The sequence below is a fragment of the Macaca nemestrina genome, chromosome 11 (genome assembly GCF_043159975.1).
Source record: "Macaca nemestrina isolate mMacNem1 chromosome 11, mMacNem.hap1, whole genome shotgun sequence".
In the NCBI taxonomy this organism is placed as follows: Eukaryota; Metazoa; Chordata; class Mammalia; order Primates; family Cercopithecidae; genus Macaca; species Macaca nemestrina.
This window is the reverse complement of record NC_092135.1, coordinates 131,898,997-131,916,470: the sequence shown is the minus strand read 5'-3', so window position 1 is coordinate 131,916,470 and position 17,474 is coordinate 131,898,997. Positions and strand designations below refer to the sequence as shown.

Here is a 17,474-nt window from a genome sequence, read left to right as displayed (position 1 = left end):
GATCCCAAGACCCAGCTGTGGAGGGAAGTTTCCTTACCCGCCAAGCACTGATCTGCCAGGACTGCTCTGACTCCTGGATCCTCTCCTCGAAGTCATGAAGCACATTCAGCACCGTTTTTACCTGGCCCCGGGCACACAGGCCAAAGCACAGAATCACACCCTGCAGGGAGACCCAGCCAGCCAGGGTGAGGGCAGGGGCCAGTGGGCAGAGGAGGATCCCACACACACACGTGCAAGGCACACACACGTACACACACACACCCACAAAACGCATGCAGCCACATGAACACGCGTGTCCCCAAGGGTCCAGAGGCATCTGGTGGACAGGACGGGACTGCAGGCACCCTCACCTCGCTGTCGAAGTCATTGCTGTAGTCCGTCTTGTACAGCAGCTCCAACAGCAGGACCTCCACCTTGCTGGCCTCCAGGCCTGTGGCCAAGGTGAAGCCCAAGGCCCGGTACAGAAAGCCCTAGAGAGGCAGAAGGGAGGAAGGAGCTCAGGCCTCCCTACGGCCAGCCTTCAGGGGATGCTGTTGTAGGCAGTTTACTTCATATTCTTCAATTTTTAAAAAATGTGCAGAAGATACTTGCACACATGTTTATAGCAGCACAATTCACAATTGCAAAAATGTGGAACCAGCCCAAATGCCCATCAATCAACAAGGGGATAAAGAAACTATGAGATATATATATCTCTCAAGACCCAGTTGTGGAGGGAAGGTGTCTATATATATATATATTCATATATACAAATACCACTCAGCCATAAAAAAGAATGAATTACTGGCATTTGCAGTAACCTGGATGAGATTGGAGACTATTATTCTAAGTAACTGAAGAATGGAAAACCAAATCTCGTACATTCTCTCTCATAAGTGGGAGCTAAGCTATGAGGATGCAAAGGCGTAAGAATGATACAATGGACTTTGGGGACTCAGGGGGAAGGGGTAAGAAGGGGGTGGGGGATAAAAGACTACAAATTGAGTGCTGCGTATACTGCTTGGGTGATGCGTGACCCAAAATCTTGCAAATCCCCACTTATTCATGTAACCAAAGACCACCTGTTCCCCAAAAACCTATGGAAATAAAAAATTTAAAAAAAAATAAATAAATGTTCAGGTTATTCTGGGAGGCCAGGCTATATAAGGGCAGGCATGTTATATGTGTTAAAGGGGGAAGTGTAAATTTGTTCAACTCCTGTGTAAGTTGAACCAATTTACACTCCCGCCAACAAATCTAAGCGCACCAACTTCTCCACCTACTCCCCAACATAGGTCATGATCAGTGAGAACTGGAACATTCTCACTGTGATGTGTTTCTTTGATTATCAGTTGTGCCAATCATCTTTTCACATTCTCATGATTCATTATAATTCCTTCAATTTCTGGCTATATTCTTTTTCCCATTTTTTGGTGGGTTTTTTCTATTTATAAGAATTTTGTTTTATATTTGGAGACATAATAAGAACCACCATCCATATTTCATTAAATCCTCACCATGACTCCATAAAGTAAATATTTTTGTTTTTGGAGATGAGAAAACAAACAGGAAGTAGTAGAAGCACACACAAAAAATGTTAATATCTGTAAAGTTTACCTCTTTTCTCTTGTCTTTCTTGGTTTCTTTGCAAGCATATAAAGGCTATTCCACGTTAAGATTATAAAAATATCCATCAATATATTCTAGTTGCTCCATGGTTCTATTTTATTTTATACACTTAAGTCTTTGATCTGTACGGAAGAACATATTCTTCCTTAATATGCTTTTTTCACTTTATTGTATTATTTTTAGCACAAGGTTTTAATTTTCATGATATCCACTTTATTTCTTTGTGTCACTTGTGCTTTTTGGTGTCATCTCTAAGGTTTTGCCTAACCCAAGGTCACAAGATTTATCCTGTGTTTTTCTATAATTTTATAATTTTAGTTATTTTATTTAGGTCTGTGATTTATTTTGATTTAGCTTTATGTATGGTGTGAGAAAGGTATCCAATTTCATTCTTTTACATGTGAATTTCTAGTTATCCTAGCACTATTTGTTGAAAACAACTATTCTTTCCCCATTGAATTGTCTTGGCACCCTTCTTGAAAATAAATTAACCATAAATGTGAGAGTTTATTTCTGGACTCTCAATTCTATCAATCTGTATGTCCATCCTTATGCCAGCATCTCACTATCTTGTTTACTGCAATTGTGCAGGGTTTTACTGCACTTGTGTAAGAAGTTGAAATTGAGAAGTTTGAGTCCTCCAACTTTATTCTTCCTTTCATTATAATTATGTTGGCTATTCAGAGCCCCTGGTATTTCCATATAAATTTTAGGATCAATTTGTCAGTCTCTGGAAAAAAAAAAAAAAAAAAAAGAAGAACTAGCTTGGATTGTGATAGGGGTCATGCTAAAACTGAAGATAAATTTGGAGAGTATCGCCATTTGAACTATAGCATCTTCCAATCCATGAACATGGGGTGCTTTCTACTTATTGAGACCCTCACTGATTTCTTTCAACAATATTTTAGAGTTTTGTAGCAATGTGGTATAGTTTTGTTTACAAAGAAATATACACATGTGATTGCTAATCAGAATCTGTAGGATCAACGAAACAAAACAAAAAAAACAAACCAAAAACAAAACTAAAACCACCAATCTAGACCACCCTCCTCTCCTCCCAGGACCCTGTAAACAGCCACAGGTCCAGCTGATCTCACACACACAGTGTGATCCTCTCCACTCCATCATCCCTGGAGTCTCCTCCCTGTCCAAATTCTCCTGTCCCTGTGAAGACAAACCTTCTCCAGAGAGGGGCTATCAAAACTCGCAATCTGGTTGTTCAGCTCTTTGCTCAAGCGCAAGCTCCAGCTAGACCCCCGGGTCTTCTTGAGGGAGTTTCGCAGAAACTGGGGAGGAACAAGACGTTGGTGGGAAGGGACAAAGGCCTTCATCCCTCTTCTTGCCTGGGCTCTGGGAATGCTACGTGACCTTGAGTAGTGACTTGCCCTCTCTCACTTCCCTTGCCTACATCTCCAGATCACGAAGTCCATAGATCCCTGATCCAGTGCTAATAATGTTCTGTGGGTCTGAGGAATGGCTGTGGCTCTGGGGGCTAACAGAAGGGGTGTCGCTCCCTGCTCCCCTCCTGGGCACCTGGCTCTTGGGATGGAAGGTTCTCTCAGTTCTCCCCTGGGGATAGACACAGCTATAGACTTTGAAACTCCCAAGTCTTCTCTGACAGAAGGAGAACATGTCCTTTAGGGGCTTCTAAACTCCTCACGTGCCCAGCCCACCAAATGCCTTTCCATCTACTCCCATCTTTCTCCTCCTCCCAGGCCTCAGCAAACTTGTTACCCTTTTACCTGAATCAGCTTGTCTTCCCAGGCTTTCTGATCCCAAGTGAACTCAGTATGTTCTGCAGGAACACATGTATGGTCACACATGCCACTTTCTTCCACTGCTCCCCTAAGCCTGGTATTCGAGGCCCTCTATGCCTCCTTGGCGTGGCATTTGAGGCCCTCCATGGGTGAACCCATCACACATTGCATTGCCCTCCTCACCTTCCCAAGCTGTTCAACTAGTTCTCAGGACAAACGTGTGCTGTGTGGGTCGACTGTGAGCCTCAGCTCTTGTTATTCAACTCATGTGATTAGAACCCCAGCATGTACACGGATTGGAGGGTTGGCTTGGGATGGGCTCCCCAGGCACCTCACCTTCCAGGTACCGGACCAGTAGCGGAATCTCCAGCTCCCACATGTTGGCCATGGAGGGTGCGATGCTCTGGCTCAGGGTCCTCAAGAGGTTGAGCATGGCTATCCCACGACCCTCCCCCTTGTAAGGTGATGACATCAGCACCTGGAGGGCACCAAGACTCCAGTGAAGTGGCACCTGAGCACCTCGCTCCCTGTCTTGGAGCTCATTGTCCTCATTTTTAAAGGGAGGAGCTAGACAGGATGGGTGGTTTTCAAATAGGGATTTCAAACAGAGAGTGCACCTGCAGAGGACACTGCAGGAAGGAGGGGGGAGGGGGGATGGGGGCCAGACCTGGGCTCCCTCCCCACCCCAGGCTTCAGTGTAATATGGATGAGGGTCCACAGTTAACATAAAGAGGAGAACTCATGGGTCCTGGACTGAGCCAACCTCCAGGGGTAGGCAGGTATTGGAGGTGTTGTGGGGATGCTTTGGGCAGAGGACTCTAAAAGCAGGTCCAGGCCGGCTCCCCAGTTATCACAAGTGCACTGCCTCTACCAAACTCGAGAGGAATGACAGGGACATGGAATAATCTGTCCTGCCAAATATCAAACTCCCTCATTGCACCCCGGCTTCCTCCTACCCCTGGGGCTCTGGGAATTAGGAGCTTAAGCCACAAGGCATGGCCTTGCCAGGCCAGGGCATGATGCAGGTCAGCCACTCACCAGGAGACGGGCCAGCAGCTTCTGAGGTGCAGGCAGGTCCACTGATTGAAGGAAATGCAACCCCAGCTGAGCCTTCCTCGCTTGTATCAGGACATGCTCCTGTGTCCCCATCTAGGAACTTTACCCTAGAAGGTGCCTCCCCAACATGATCTTGTTCCCCAAACCCCGAGAATGGAGAATGGGTTGGCACAGGGAATTTCCTGAGAATATCACTACATTTCACTTATGCTGGGAAGAGGGGAGAATTGTGCTAACGGGTTGAGGTTTAGAAGATGCTCTTTTCAGGTCATGCACATTTTGTAGTGGACACCAGGGCTTACCATGACAATGTTTTGTCTCCTATCATGAACCTGTCCTCTGCTGAGCCAAGAGTAATTAGACACTGCCCTTCTACCCACTCCTGACACTCTCTATAGGCTTTGGGAGCCAATGAGCCCATGAAAAGCAAACCAACAGCACACAAACAAAAGGACAAAGGCAAGGCTAGGCCTGCTGAGAAGGTGCAAGAGCAGGGACCCTAGAGAGGACTCAACCAGAGTCAAGAGTAAGAGGGGCATGAGGAAGACCTCAGAGGATCGCCTGACTGGCTTGTTTAGATCAAAGTAAGAAAGCCTGCTCTGCCCTTCGCTAGCCCTGGATCCTAAAGGACCCCATCAGTCACCTCCGTCACCAGTCACGCCCTTGGGGCCAGAGGTGGGAGGAAAGGGGACAGGAGCAAGCATGGTAGGTGGGCATAGTTGCTTTGAGAGCCTGGTGTTAACAGTCCCCACTCTGAGTGGACCACAGTGAGGGCAGTCTACAGAGGATGGGGTGCCTATAGTTACTCTAGCTGGCTCAGAGAAGCCAGACAGAGCAGAGGCCCAGTAAGGTCATGCATGAGAAAGGCTGGGCCAGGAGCTCCCAAGGATGGGATCTGGACCAGGGGTGTAGGCTGAGGGGACAGGACATGAGGAGTGAGCTATCCAGAAGGAAGTTTACACAATTCTAACATGTCCTAGATATGATCAGGCAGGCATTAATATCCAGGTAGGCATTAATAGTATTAATTTGGACTTGGATGTTTCCAGAAGGGGGAATGAGGGTGGGAGGAATGTGGAGAGAGGTGGGCATTCCCAGACAAGGAGCCAGCCCACCTGCCCAATCCAACCAGCTGGCACAGGAACTTTGCCCACCTTGCCTGCTCTTGCCAGCCATGCTGACATCCACGTCCTGGCCATGGAGCTGGTGTTCTGCCAGGTTTGTGAGGCTGATACAGATAGGAGTCAAAGCGTCCATGTAATCTGTCTCCATGATGTAGCACAGGAGCCTCACCCAAAACTCCTGGGGTGGGGGTGGGAGAGAAAGGGGCTCAGAATTAGCCCAAGCCCTGGGCCTCTAAGGAGAACAGTCAGGCTCTGCCACGGTTCCAGCCCCATCCCCGCTTCCCCAGAGATGTCCCCTGACAGTCTCAGCCCTGAACTGGCTCCACCGCCAACCCCAGTCTTTGTCAGGGGCATTTAAATGTCACCCACCCTGATGTGGCAAGACAGTCTGCTAGTCCCTGCTGGGGCCAGCATCCCTGTTGCCCAACTTCTATTGCTGCCAGCCTCATACAAACCGACATCCATCACACCCTCCTCATACAGGGTCCTCCCTCTGATCCCAAGTACTCTAGAGGGGCACCCTGGGCAGATGATCCAGTTGTGCGTGCCTCGTGTGACGGTCAGTTTTGTGTGTCAACTTGGCTAGGCAAGAGTACCTAGTCATTCAGTCAAACACGAATCTAGGTGTTGCTATGAAGGTAGCTTGTAGGTGTGACGAAAGTGCATAATCCACAAAAGAGATTATCCTCAATAACACAGATGGGTGAAACGCCTTAAGAGTGAAATGCTGAGGTTTCTCTGAGGAAGAAGATATTCAGCCACAAGGCTGCAGCATCCACCCCTGCTTGAGTCACCAGCTTGCTGGCCTGCCATGCAGGTGTCAGACTTGCCACCCCCACTGCATGAGTCACTTCCTTAAAATAAATCAGACTATATATGTCTTCTACTGGTTCTGTTTCTCCGGAGAACCCTGACTGATATGGATTCTTGGAGCTGTGTCTCCGACTTCACCCCACCATCTCCTCTCTCCCTGGGTGACCATTCAACACCCCCAACTAATTGTAATCCCTCTTCACCCCACCCCCACCCCTGGGAGTTGAAGGTGAGGCTCTTATGCTACCAACTATCAGATACAATGGCTTAACCTGTTCCAGCCAGCAGGACTAGAATCTCCCAGCTCCTGGGCTTCCCAGTAAATGGCTTAATCTGTTCCAGCCAGCAGGAGTAGAATCTCCTAGCTCCTGGGCTTCCCCGTAAATGACTTAACCTGGTCCAGCCAGCAGGACTAGAATCTCCCAGCTCCTGGGCTTCCCCATAAAGACAGCATGGTGAATTACAAAGGGAATTTCAATCCTGGCTCTATTGTTTACTAGCTGTGAGGCCTTGAGCAAATTAATGAATCCCTCTGGGTCTCAGTTTCTTTATCTGCAAAATCAGGATAACAACTACCCTCTATGCGAGTAGTTGCTGGGATAATTAAACAAGATTGTACATGTTGCACACCTAGTACAGTATACCTGCTATATGTGGATGCCACATGGACTGTAGCTATGATGATGATTATTATTTCTGCAATTTAAAAAAGCTGTCGCTGGACAGGGATCATCTAGCCTGCAGCCTCACTTAGTGAATAATCATTCCCTCCTTGATGCTCTCATGGTACATTTTTCCCATCTTATTGCTTTGCCACATTTTGTTGCAATTAAAAGTTGACACATTTGTTTCTCCCATAGTCTGTGAACTTCTTCCAGTCATATACTGAGTCCTCCTACTGCACACTCCTCTCTCCTGTCTTTCACAGAGTAAGAACTCGATGAATGTTTACAAAATTAAACCATGAAAATTATTGGTCTACACACACACACACACACAGGCCTTAAAGTAATGGACACATTTCAGGTACTCGCTTAAATGATACAGATTGATACTGCCAGTCATGCTGATGTCATGCACTGCCCAGTCCCTAGGGGTACAGAGATGAAGAGTAAGTTTTCATCAAGGATCTGGCTTTGGAACTGGGTTTTGAGTAATTCCAGGCAACTGGAAGAGGAAGGTCCCTCGACACTCCAGACAGCAGGAACAGAAGAAGCAAAGAGGTGGAATTCTGGGCATGTGAGTTCACCCCTAGCCTGGCGTGGAGACCCACTGTGCGGGTGGGGCAGGGCCCACTCACGTTGGTCATCCCACTGACAGAAGAGGTGATGATCTTCACAGTGTCCATGGTGACTTTGTGGACCATCCTCTCCTCCAGGTCCCTCAGATAAAAGTTATCCCGGCGATTTGTCTGGAAGAAAGAACCAAGGGATTCCCATTTGTGGCCTGGCAGGGGCTTGCCGTGTTCTCAAGTATGGTCTCCTCACTCCCCAGGGGCTCCACGCCCAGATACTGAGTCTACAGAATGCTCAGAGCTGTGCATATATCTAGGACCCCACACATTGTCACCTGCAGGTTCACTGTGTGTCTATGAACTCATGTTGTGAACAGATATGCAGGTTCCAACACAGGTATGCCAAGTGGCATTCTCCTCTCAGCACGGTGGAAACCATTTCCAAGTCCAGCTGCTCTGTGATCTGTGTATCACGGCCACTCACCAGTTTGTAGGTGGATAAGGTCAGCTGCACAGACACGTACTTCAGGCCCCAGCCTTTGATTCTCTCCTGGTAGCCAGAGAGCGCCAACTGCCCAATGATGCGGAGAATAGCCATCCTCACCTGAGGGGACAGGACCATGGACATGCTGGGGTTTGGGGTGGGCTCCAGGGCACCCAATCCTGTGACACAGACAGCTAGGAATTGGGCGTGCTCTGGGCTAGAAGGGGCCTCAGGGGCTACCTGATTACTGCCCACTCTGCCCACCTCCCCCTGCCTCATCCAGGGGTCCCACTCTGCAGCACGCCCACCTGGGAGCCTCATTGAGCCTTGGAAAGACACAAATCTCCCTCCCTTCCTTCCAACCTAGGCTGCTCCATTCTAGCAGCCCTTGCCGTGGGGAGCCCATCTGTTACCCTGGGCTCCCTGGGGCTTGCTCCATTGGTGAGAATCACTATGTGCAGGAGATGCAGAATGAGCCTTTTCTCTCTTCCCTCCACAGCCTCCAGGTACTGAAGACAGCTCTGCCTAAATCTCTAGCCCCAATTCTCCTCCATCCCCTCTCTGATATTCCTCAAAACCGCTGTGCAGACCCTCACTACGCTGGACCTCCCTTCCCCGGCCTGTGGCCAGAACCAAGCTCCACTCCAAGGTAGATGTGGCTGCCATGGAGCCCGGGACTGCGGTCTTCAGCCTTTTGAGGGTGGGTAGAGGAGTACCCCTTAGTTGCTTTTTTCACATGCGATAAAGATCTCACAAAACCCTTGGCAGCTGAGTGACTCTAGCTGTAGCTGGATTTACTCGGCCTCTGCTGGGTCCAAGGTGGTGCCTGAGACACACCACTCGAAAACTCTAGATCCTTGGAGAGAATGAGGTCTCGAGAGTGGAACCTCAGCTTTCACTGGCCTTGCCATCCTGCAGCCCCAGTTGAGACCCAATGGAAAACCGGGTTTTCCATCAAAAGCCTCCGCCTCCCAGAGCCCAGACTTCCCTTTGCTCCCCTGGCAGGGTCCCCTGAGTGCCCCCCTTTTCCAGGTCTCTGCCCTGTTACCTTGGACCGGGTATCAGAGATGGTGTTCTTGACCACCCGGATAGCCAGGTAGATGGCCCTGATACTCATCCTGGGCTCTGAAGGAGGAAAACTGGGTGGGCTGGAGGGCTGCGGCTCAGGGAGACAACAGACATCAGGTGGCTTGCCCCACATCAGGGCCTCGCATTCTGTCTCCTCCCACATTCCCCAAGCTCAGGGGCACTTTCTTAGGAGCCTTCCTGGCCATGCTCTCCCTGGCCACCGCTTTGCGTGTGTCTCATTTGAACCCAGGTAAACTCTCCTTGAGGGCAAGGTCTCTGCCTACGAGCTCGTTAGTGCCCTGCAGCTGGGATAGAGCACTGGGCATGAAGTGGGCACACAGAGGTTGCAAAGCACCACCAGGAAGAGCATGGGTCCTGACACCAGGCCTGGCCTGGGTTCAAATCCTGGCTCCACTACATCCCAGCTGTGTGACCTAGAGTGAATTATGTAACCCCTCTGTGCCTCAGTTTCCTCGCCTGTAAAGTGTGGATAATGACAGTGCCTCTGTCACAGAGTTAACACAGCGTCTGGCACACTGTAAGGGTTGGGGAGTGTTTGCTAGTTGTACAACTGATGACAGCACACCCAACTAAAGGAGGAAGCTTAAGAGGGGCCAGAAAGAGCCATGAGAAGGTTCTGGAGAGGGCTGGTGTGGATGGAGGTAGAGTTAGACATTCAAGATGATACTGCGCTCAAGGCTAGGGGTTTCTAAGTCAACCCCAGAGTAGGAAAAAGGAAATGAGAGCAGGTAGAAGGTGGCAGTCAGGTACTAAGTGAGCATGAGGCAATGAGATTTTCACCTTTAAGATGGAAACTGTTTCTGATTATAAAAATAGTATATGGCTGCATAGTATTCCATGGTGTATATGTGCCACATTTTCTTTATCCAGTCTAAGCTGGAAACCATCATCTTCAGCAAACTGACACAGGAACAGAAAACCAAACAACGCATGTTCTCACTCATAAGTGGGAGTTGAACAGTGAGAACACATGGACACAGGGAGGGGAACATCACACACTGGGGCCTGCAAGAGGGTTGGGGGAAAGGGGAGGGAGAGCATTAGGACAAATACTTAATGCATGCAGGGCTTAAAACCTAGATGATGGGTTGATGGGTGCAGCAAACCACCATGGCACATGTATACCCATGTAACAAACCTGCGTATTCAGCATATGTATCCCAGAACTTAGAGTAAAATTAAAAAGAAAAAAAAAAGATCTAATTTCTCTGAAAGAAAAAAATAGTATGGGTTCATTGCAAAATTAAAATAAAAAACAACCACTTTTTAATAGATTGTGTCCTTCTAGACCTGTTTATGCATAAATGAACAGATTTCTTCCACATCACTGAGTTCATGCTATAAATACTGCCCCACGTTGTATTGTTACACTTAATATAAAGAGGGCAGCTTTTCCACAAAAAAGTGGATTGACTGCAAACCTTTAAATTGCTGCGTAATACTCCATTATTCCACAAATTCCCTACAGAAAAACATTTAGGCTGTTTCTCACACTTTGCTTTTAATACAATGTTTTAACGAGTACCTTTGTCCAATTACTTTTGGGCAATTATTTCCTTTGGACAGTTGACAAAAAGTTGGATTGCTGAGTGCAAATTTTGGTCCCTATCCAACTAAGCACCCCAAATCATTTATTGATTTACACCTCTGTCAGTGAAGTATCACAGGTGGTTTCTTGTCACCCTAGACTAGCGATAAGCAAAGTATAACCCACAGCCTGTTTTTGTAAATAAAGTTTGCAAAACCAGCCGTGCTCAGGAGTCCACAGCTGTTTTTGGTCTGCATATGGTAGAGCTGAGTAATTGTCAAAGACTATACAGCCTGCAAAGCCAAAAATAGTTTTACTATCTGGCCTTTTACAGAAAAATGGCCAGGTGAACTCTAGCCATTATCTTTATCATCTCTATTCATCGAATAGGTAAAAAGGATTTCATTGTTGCTTAAATGTGCATTTCTTTAAGAGAAAGTTTTAATGGCAGCACAAGTCCCTTTATATACAGTCGCCCAATTTGTGCACTGAACAAAGCTACCCGACTTTAGGACTGAGTGGGAGTTTCCCATGCTCTTCTAACCATTATGTACCTGTAGGGCTGCGTGCTGCCAACAGCGGCCTTCTTCAAATTCACACAAAGGCACAGTGTGAGCTGGTGCCTTGGTGAGGGACAGGTGTTCTCTTTAAATATCAGGGCTAGGTTTAGAGTTTGGGCTTAGGGATTAGAATCAGATGTGTAGACTATGGTTGAGCATTGAATCCACAGGGCTTCAGGTGACGCCTACGTGGTGTAGTTTGGCCTTATATCCTGCCGCTGATTGAGCTTTGGAGGTTAGGAGGAGGATTCAGGTTAACAATTTGAAATTTGGACTCAGAGGGTTGGGCGTGGGGAGGGTAAGCCACAGTGCTGATTAGGTTAAAGTTTAGAAAACGAAAAGCAGCCAAGAACTTTGGCTTTCTTGGCCCACCCAGTAGTGTCTAGAAAGTGGCAATGCCCGGATGTGAATGAAAATTGCCTTCCTTGTTCTCCACCCTGCCTTCCCCGCCCTCCCCGCCCCACGCTCCCCACCCGCCCCGCCCCACCCTCCCCCACCCGCCCCACCCGCCCTGCCTTGCTCACCATCTGCGCTCACTATAGCCCTAATCAGATTCAGAGTCCCCACGCGGACGGCCTCCTTGTTTGTCTCCATCTGGCTGAAGAAGAACTTCATCAGCTCCTTGGGGTAGGAGCGAGCTGCAGGGTGGAAGCACGGCTTTAGTCATGCTCACCGGGTCCAGAGCAGGCCCAGCAAGGCAGTCCCAGGCCCAGCGCTCAGAGGGTCCGGGATCCCTAGAGGCCCCCTGCAGTCCTCGGGGCAGGCGGGGAGCACCCTGCCGCAGAGCCTCACCGAGGGCTACGAAGCAGTGCACCATTTCCAACAGGTTCTGGCTGCTGTACTGATGCTGGGCCGGGGCCTTGTTGCACACCTGGGGAGGGATGGGCAGTGAGGGTGGAGGAAATCACAGGGACACAGGTGCAGGGACAGCTCAGCTGACCATGCCTGGGGCTGCAGGAGCATCACAGCCTCATACCCCATCCGATACAGGAAGACACACGAGTGAGTTGTGGGCCAGGCCACCTCCCGCTGCCGGCTTCCTGCTGATCCACCCAGAGAATGCCCTTGTCCAGCCCAGCTTGCAGGCCTCACCTGGACATGCAGTTCTGTGAAAATAGTGTGTAGCTGCATTTGGGGGACGGGGGTGTTGGTGATGACTGATACTTCCAGGATCTGCCTCAAGACCTGCAGCGGATAGGCAAATGGTGGCAGGTGACCTACCAACTCAAGGTCAAACTCCAGACCCTTGCTACTCGGGGACCCACTGAGCATCAGGATTCCCTGGGAACTGATTAGAAATGCAGACTCTCAGGCCCTACCCCAGTCCTGCTGAATCCAAGCCTGCATTTCACCCAGCCCCCAGGTCGTTCCTAACCACAGCAAGGCTTGGGAAGTGCTGCACTAGGCTGCTGAGTGTGGCATTCGAGGCCTCCCTTCACCTAAAAGTGAATCCCATTCTTTAGCCAGAATGATCTACAAATGGCTCCTAAATCAGTCACATCCCTTTCCATTCCTTGCTTTAAGAGCTGATACCCACACCCTGCTTATAGATGAGTGATCCCTTTACATGGGCACCAGCCCCAGCCACAGCTCCACTCGGAACACTGCAACGGCTGCCTCTCACACATCTCACCCCTTTACCAAGGCTGCCTTGAGTTGACTGGTGTCCTTCCCAAATTCAGGCTCGCCCAGAATCTGAGAATGTGACTTATTTGGAAATAGGGTCTTTGTGATGGAATTAGGTCAGGATCTCAAGGTGAGATCATCTTGGATTTTGGGTAGGTGTCCTTGTAAGAAGAGGACAAGGAGCACAGCGCTGCCGACACCCTGAGTTTGGACTTCTGACCTCCAGGACCAGCACCTGGTCCCTTCCACCCGGAAGGGCAGTGTTCATTTCCCATGGGTGCCAGGCTCCACGCCCCTCACAGGGCACAGATGTCGGGTTGCTGACACAGCGTCAAAATATCTGACATCCCCCCGGCTTCCACTCATACCCCTTAAACACTTGGGAGCCCCCAATTCCCTGAGTCTCCTGCCCAGAGCCATGGCTGCCTGGCCGCTCACCTGTGTGATGAAGAGCGCCTCCAGACCGCCCTGGTACTCCGCCAGCAGCAGGGGGATGTAGTCGTAGACCTGCTCCCGCAGGTCATCGTTGGGCAGGAGGAGGCCGAGCATGGGCTTCAGGGACCTGATCACCCCCAGCTTCACCTGCCACCAGAAACCAGCTCTTGGACTCATTGTCTCACGATCCTCCAGCAAGGCCAGTGACCTCAGCCCCACCCACAGAATCCAAGGACACAGGACAGAAGGGGCCTCCGAAGCAGAGCAAGGCCTTTCCTGCACAGGCGGCCGGGTTTGAGTCCCTCCCACTTAGCAGCCACATGACCTCAAGCAGGTACTTAACCTCTCTGTGCCTGAGTTTCCGCTTGTGTCAAACAGTCCTATATCACAGAGGGGTGTGAAAATAGCTCCCATGGGTAAGACGCTGGTAGCGGGCCCAGCATGTAACAAGTGCTCTCAGGATTATCACCAACCTTCATCAAGGCTGGCCTCATGAATGAGGCTCCTAGGTCCCAGCTGTTCAACATCCATGAGTTTCCCTACTCTGCCATGAGTCAGGTCACTGCCCTCTGGGTCCTGGGAGTAAGGCTGGACCCGATGGTCTCTCAGCACCTCTTGGCCCCACAGGCTGGGGAGCTGTGGCCTGGGGACCACCAGGCTCTCCTAAGAGGGGCGCATCTCACCTCGGGGTTGTGGTGCCTCAGCCACACCGTCACAAAGTAGCGATACATGGGAAACACCTTCAGGGCAAATTGCTCCTCGGTCATCACGGGGTACACGCTCTCCTCCAGGTGCTTCAGATAAAACTGCACTGTCTCACAGAAGGTCTCCATGGCTACCAACGGTAACGAGGGGGTGGGGATGCACTTGGCGCCAGAGGGGCTGGAAGCAGAACTAAGCCGTCCCAGCCCAGCTTCCCGGAAGGAGCGCTGATGCCTTGCCATAGCACGCAGGCTGCACCCTGCCCTCCCAGCCCCCCGCAGCACCTTCATTTTTACCCTGCGTGCCTGTGTGTGCGAGAACCGAGCACTCAGGGGTGTCCGAGTCCCTCTCCTTCAAGGACACAGACAGGGTCAAGGGCGAGGCCTGGAGTATGACCCTGCCACATCCTGGGGACTCCAGGTCAGAGGCCAGGGAACAGTGAACACATGTGTCCCTCTTTTTCTCAGGCACTAGGGCTTTTTATAAGCCCACAAGAACACTAAGTAATCAAAATCTGGGGCAAAGTGATCAGATTGAAATAGCATCTAAAACCAGGCCCCATCAAGCTTCACGTGGAGCCGTTTTCCCCCATCTCCCTCTCTTGTGAATGCTCATTGCTGTTCTGTGGTCTCCTGAAGTGCTTAACTACAAAACAAGTTAAATGGAGTCACAGTAGCAGCTTCCTCCGTCTAAGCGGGGATCTTCTAAAAGGCCCCCACTGGGTCTCAGCCTCTTGTGCCCCAGGGAGCCAATCAGAGGCCACACAAAGTAAAAGATTAGGCAAACTTCTTTGGAGAACAAATGACCAGGGCACCTCTTTTTCAACAACCCCTCCATCTGCTCCTTACCCAGCAGTCTCCCTCCGGCACCCTGATGGAGCCAGACCTGCAGGCCCAAGCGGGACACTCACCACCACAGATCGCCTGGCGTATCTTGGCTTCATTGGCAAGTCTCAGCATGGTGAATATGGTAGCCAGGGTGATGCCCATGTATGGCATGAACTCAAACACTGTGAGATTGTGAGGGATCATTACAGGGAGTTGGGGCCGGGGGTGAGAAGGAAGAAGGCAGAGAGGACAACCCTGCTGCCCTCCACCTCCAACCCCTGACAGTCCAGAGCAGGCTTAGCCCTCTGCCCTGGCTGGGGCCCAGGAAATAGTCTGGGAGTCAGAAAAGCATTAAAATGTGAGCTAGAAGCAGGTGACACAGGAAGAAAGCCAGGCAAAAGGGGAGGAAAGGGAAGAAGAAAGAGGACCAGGAGAAGGAAGAGGAGGTCAGAGAGAGGGAGGGAAGAGAGGACAGAGGAGCCCCAGGGAAGGGGGGGCAGGAAGCAGAAAGAAGCAGCTCCCAGAGTGCGTTCATCCTCCGGGACGTTCTTGGTTGAACACAGAAGCAGGGAAACAGCAGGTGAGAGCAAGAAACTGAGAGAAGGCATGAGGCCAGCAGAGAAAAAGAGCAGATGGAGAAAGGAATCACAGAGAATGGGAAGAAAGGGAGCCATAACAGGCCACCCTGTGACAGGAGGCAGGCCCCTCCACTCCACCCACCCTGAGTGCACCGCCGTCTTCAGACTTCATAATAATGAGATTGTATATATGTATACTAATGAAATAATAGAACCCACATGACTCCCCTGGCTGGGCCCCCTCCCTCCAGCACCATCCACGTGTCCCTCTCTTCTGGGCCTCTGGCTTGAGCACCCAACAGGCCGGTGTCTTCCCTTCCCTCCACAGGCCCCCTCGCTGCTGTCCCTTGTCCTCTTTCCAGGCCTGCCTTCCCTTCCTCCCCTCCCACTCCATCCAGGCCTTTATCCCCAGCAAGCCGTGAAGCTCTTCCAACTCCACCTTCTCCAGTCTCATTTGACTGGACCCCTTGGCAGGATGGGCATCACGGGGGCCTCCACCCCTTGAGATTGTTCTCCCTGTGCCAGGCCTCACATTCCACACTGTCTCTTACGGCTCCTCCCGAGCCTTGCCAATGTCAGGACCCCTCCGGGCTGGGTCCTCTCTCTACTTTCGCTCCCGGTATCAATGACTTTGAACATCACCTACACTCTGAGGTCACCAAGAACCAAAGCCAAGCCCAGACCTGCCCTCTGAACTCCGCATCACAAATCAACTGCCCCCTCTGCCTCTCCCCTGGGTCCTCCCACAGGTAACATGAGCTCCACACACAGCTCGAAGTTCTTCACTTGAGCTCCCAACTCTCAGTGCTGCTAGCTCGGGAAAGGAGGTCGACACGCTCCCACTGGCTTGCTGCGTCCTCTCCTTCCCCCGCCCTCAGCAGGTCCCGTCTCAGAGCCCCTTTCCACCTGTCACCCCTCACCACATGCTTCCCAGCCCAGCCACCAGCACAAGTACCCACCTCCTAATCCTCTCCAACCAGGCAACAGCCAAAAAGGCCTTCCCAGAACCTACATTCACCAGGCGACCCTGAAGCTTAACATGCTTTGATAGCTTCCTAGTGCCCCAGGTGACGTACCCAAGGCCCTGCCTGACTCGTCCCCTCATCTTCCTCTCACTCCTTAACTCCAGCCACAGCCACTTCTCAGCTCTTCAGAGAATCCAAGCTCTTCTCTGCCCCAGAGCCTCTGCAATATTCTCTCCCTGTGGAATGTTCTCCCCATCCCATGCTTCACACGGACGTCCTCCTCTCTGCCTTCAGGTCTTAGCTGAAATACCGCTACCTCACCAAAGGCTGCAGAGATGGGGTCCCCTCCCTTAGCCAGATCTCAAATGCCCATTTGGCTGTTCTCGTCATACCCATCACCTCATGTTATAAACATCTATTTCCTTGTTTGCCTGTTGGTCCTTTCTGAGCACAGGAGCCATGAGTGTCTTACTTATTGTAGTGGCCGGGTACCTGCCACAAGACCTGCGTGGAGTAGGAGCTCAGTGCATGCTTCTGGGATGAAAGGAAGGGAGGGAGGATGGAGATGGAAAGAAGGAAGGAAGGAAGGAAAGAAGAGAGGGAGGGAAGGAAGGAAGGAAGGAGAAAAAGAAAGGGGGAGGGAGGGGAAGGAGTAAGTAAGTCAGGCAATTAAAAAGGAGCAGAAAGAGGAAGGAAGGAAGGAAATTTAAAAAGAGAGATGGAAAGACAGAACAATGCAGGTGGAGGGGAGACAGGAGAGAGAGGGGAAGAAGGATGAGAGGCAGAAACACACAGAGAGGGAGGGAGGAAGGAAGGAAGGAGGGAAGGAAGGAAGGAAGGAAAGAAGGAAGGAAGAAAGGAGGGGAGGAGGAAAGGAGGGGAGGAGGAAAGGAGGGGAGGAAGAAAGGGTGGGAGGGAGGAAGAGATGGAGGAAGGGAGGAAGGGAGGGATGGAGGAAGGGAGGAAGGGAGAGATGGAGGAAGGGAGGAGGAGAGGGATGGAGGAAGGGAGGAAGGGAGAGATGGAGGAAGAAGGGAAGGAGGAAAGGAAGGAAGTAAGGAGAAAAAGAAAGAGGGAAGGGAAGAGTT

The 17,474-nt window shown here is 50.6% G+C and overlaps 1 protein-coding gene across 10 annotated transcripts in view; it reads right to left on the bottom strand.

Annotated features, from left to right (window-relative positions):
* LOC105473882 (maestro heat like repeat family member 2A) overlaps positions 1-17,474 on the bottom strand; it is a 59,301-nt gene that overhangs the window by 25,761 nt on the left and 16,066 nt on the right. For 8 of the 10 annotated variants that reach the window (XM_071073591.1, XM_011728044.2, XM_071073590.1 and 5 more), the window contains exons 6-21: positions 14,927-15,025; positions 13,998-14,149; positions 13,318-13,461; positions 12,346-12,438; positions 12,046-12,124; positions 11,778-11,891; positions 9,125-9,201; positions 8,077-8,196; positions 7,659-7,769; positions 5,576-5,723; positions 4,404-4,444; positions 3,702-3,843; positions 3,351-3,403; positions 2,787-2,894; positions 351-470; positions 38-160 (exon numbers count right to left, since the gene is read on the bottom strand). In XM_071073591.1, coding sequence (XP_070929692.1) covers positions 38-160; positions 351-470; positions 2,787-2,894; positions 3,351-3,403; positions 3,702-3,843; positions 4,404-4,444; positions 5,576-5,723; positions 7,659-7,769; positions 8,077-8,196; positions 9,125-9,201; positions 11,778-11,891; positions 12,046-12,124; positions 12,346-12,438; positions 13,318-13,461; positions 13,998-14,149; positions 14,927-15,025 — 1,724 coding nt within the window. The other 2 variants (XM_071073592.1, XM_071073597.1) reach the window with 2 other exon arrangements.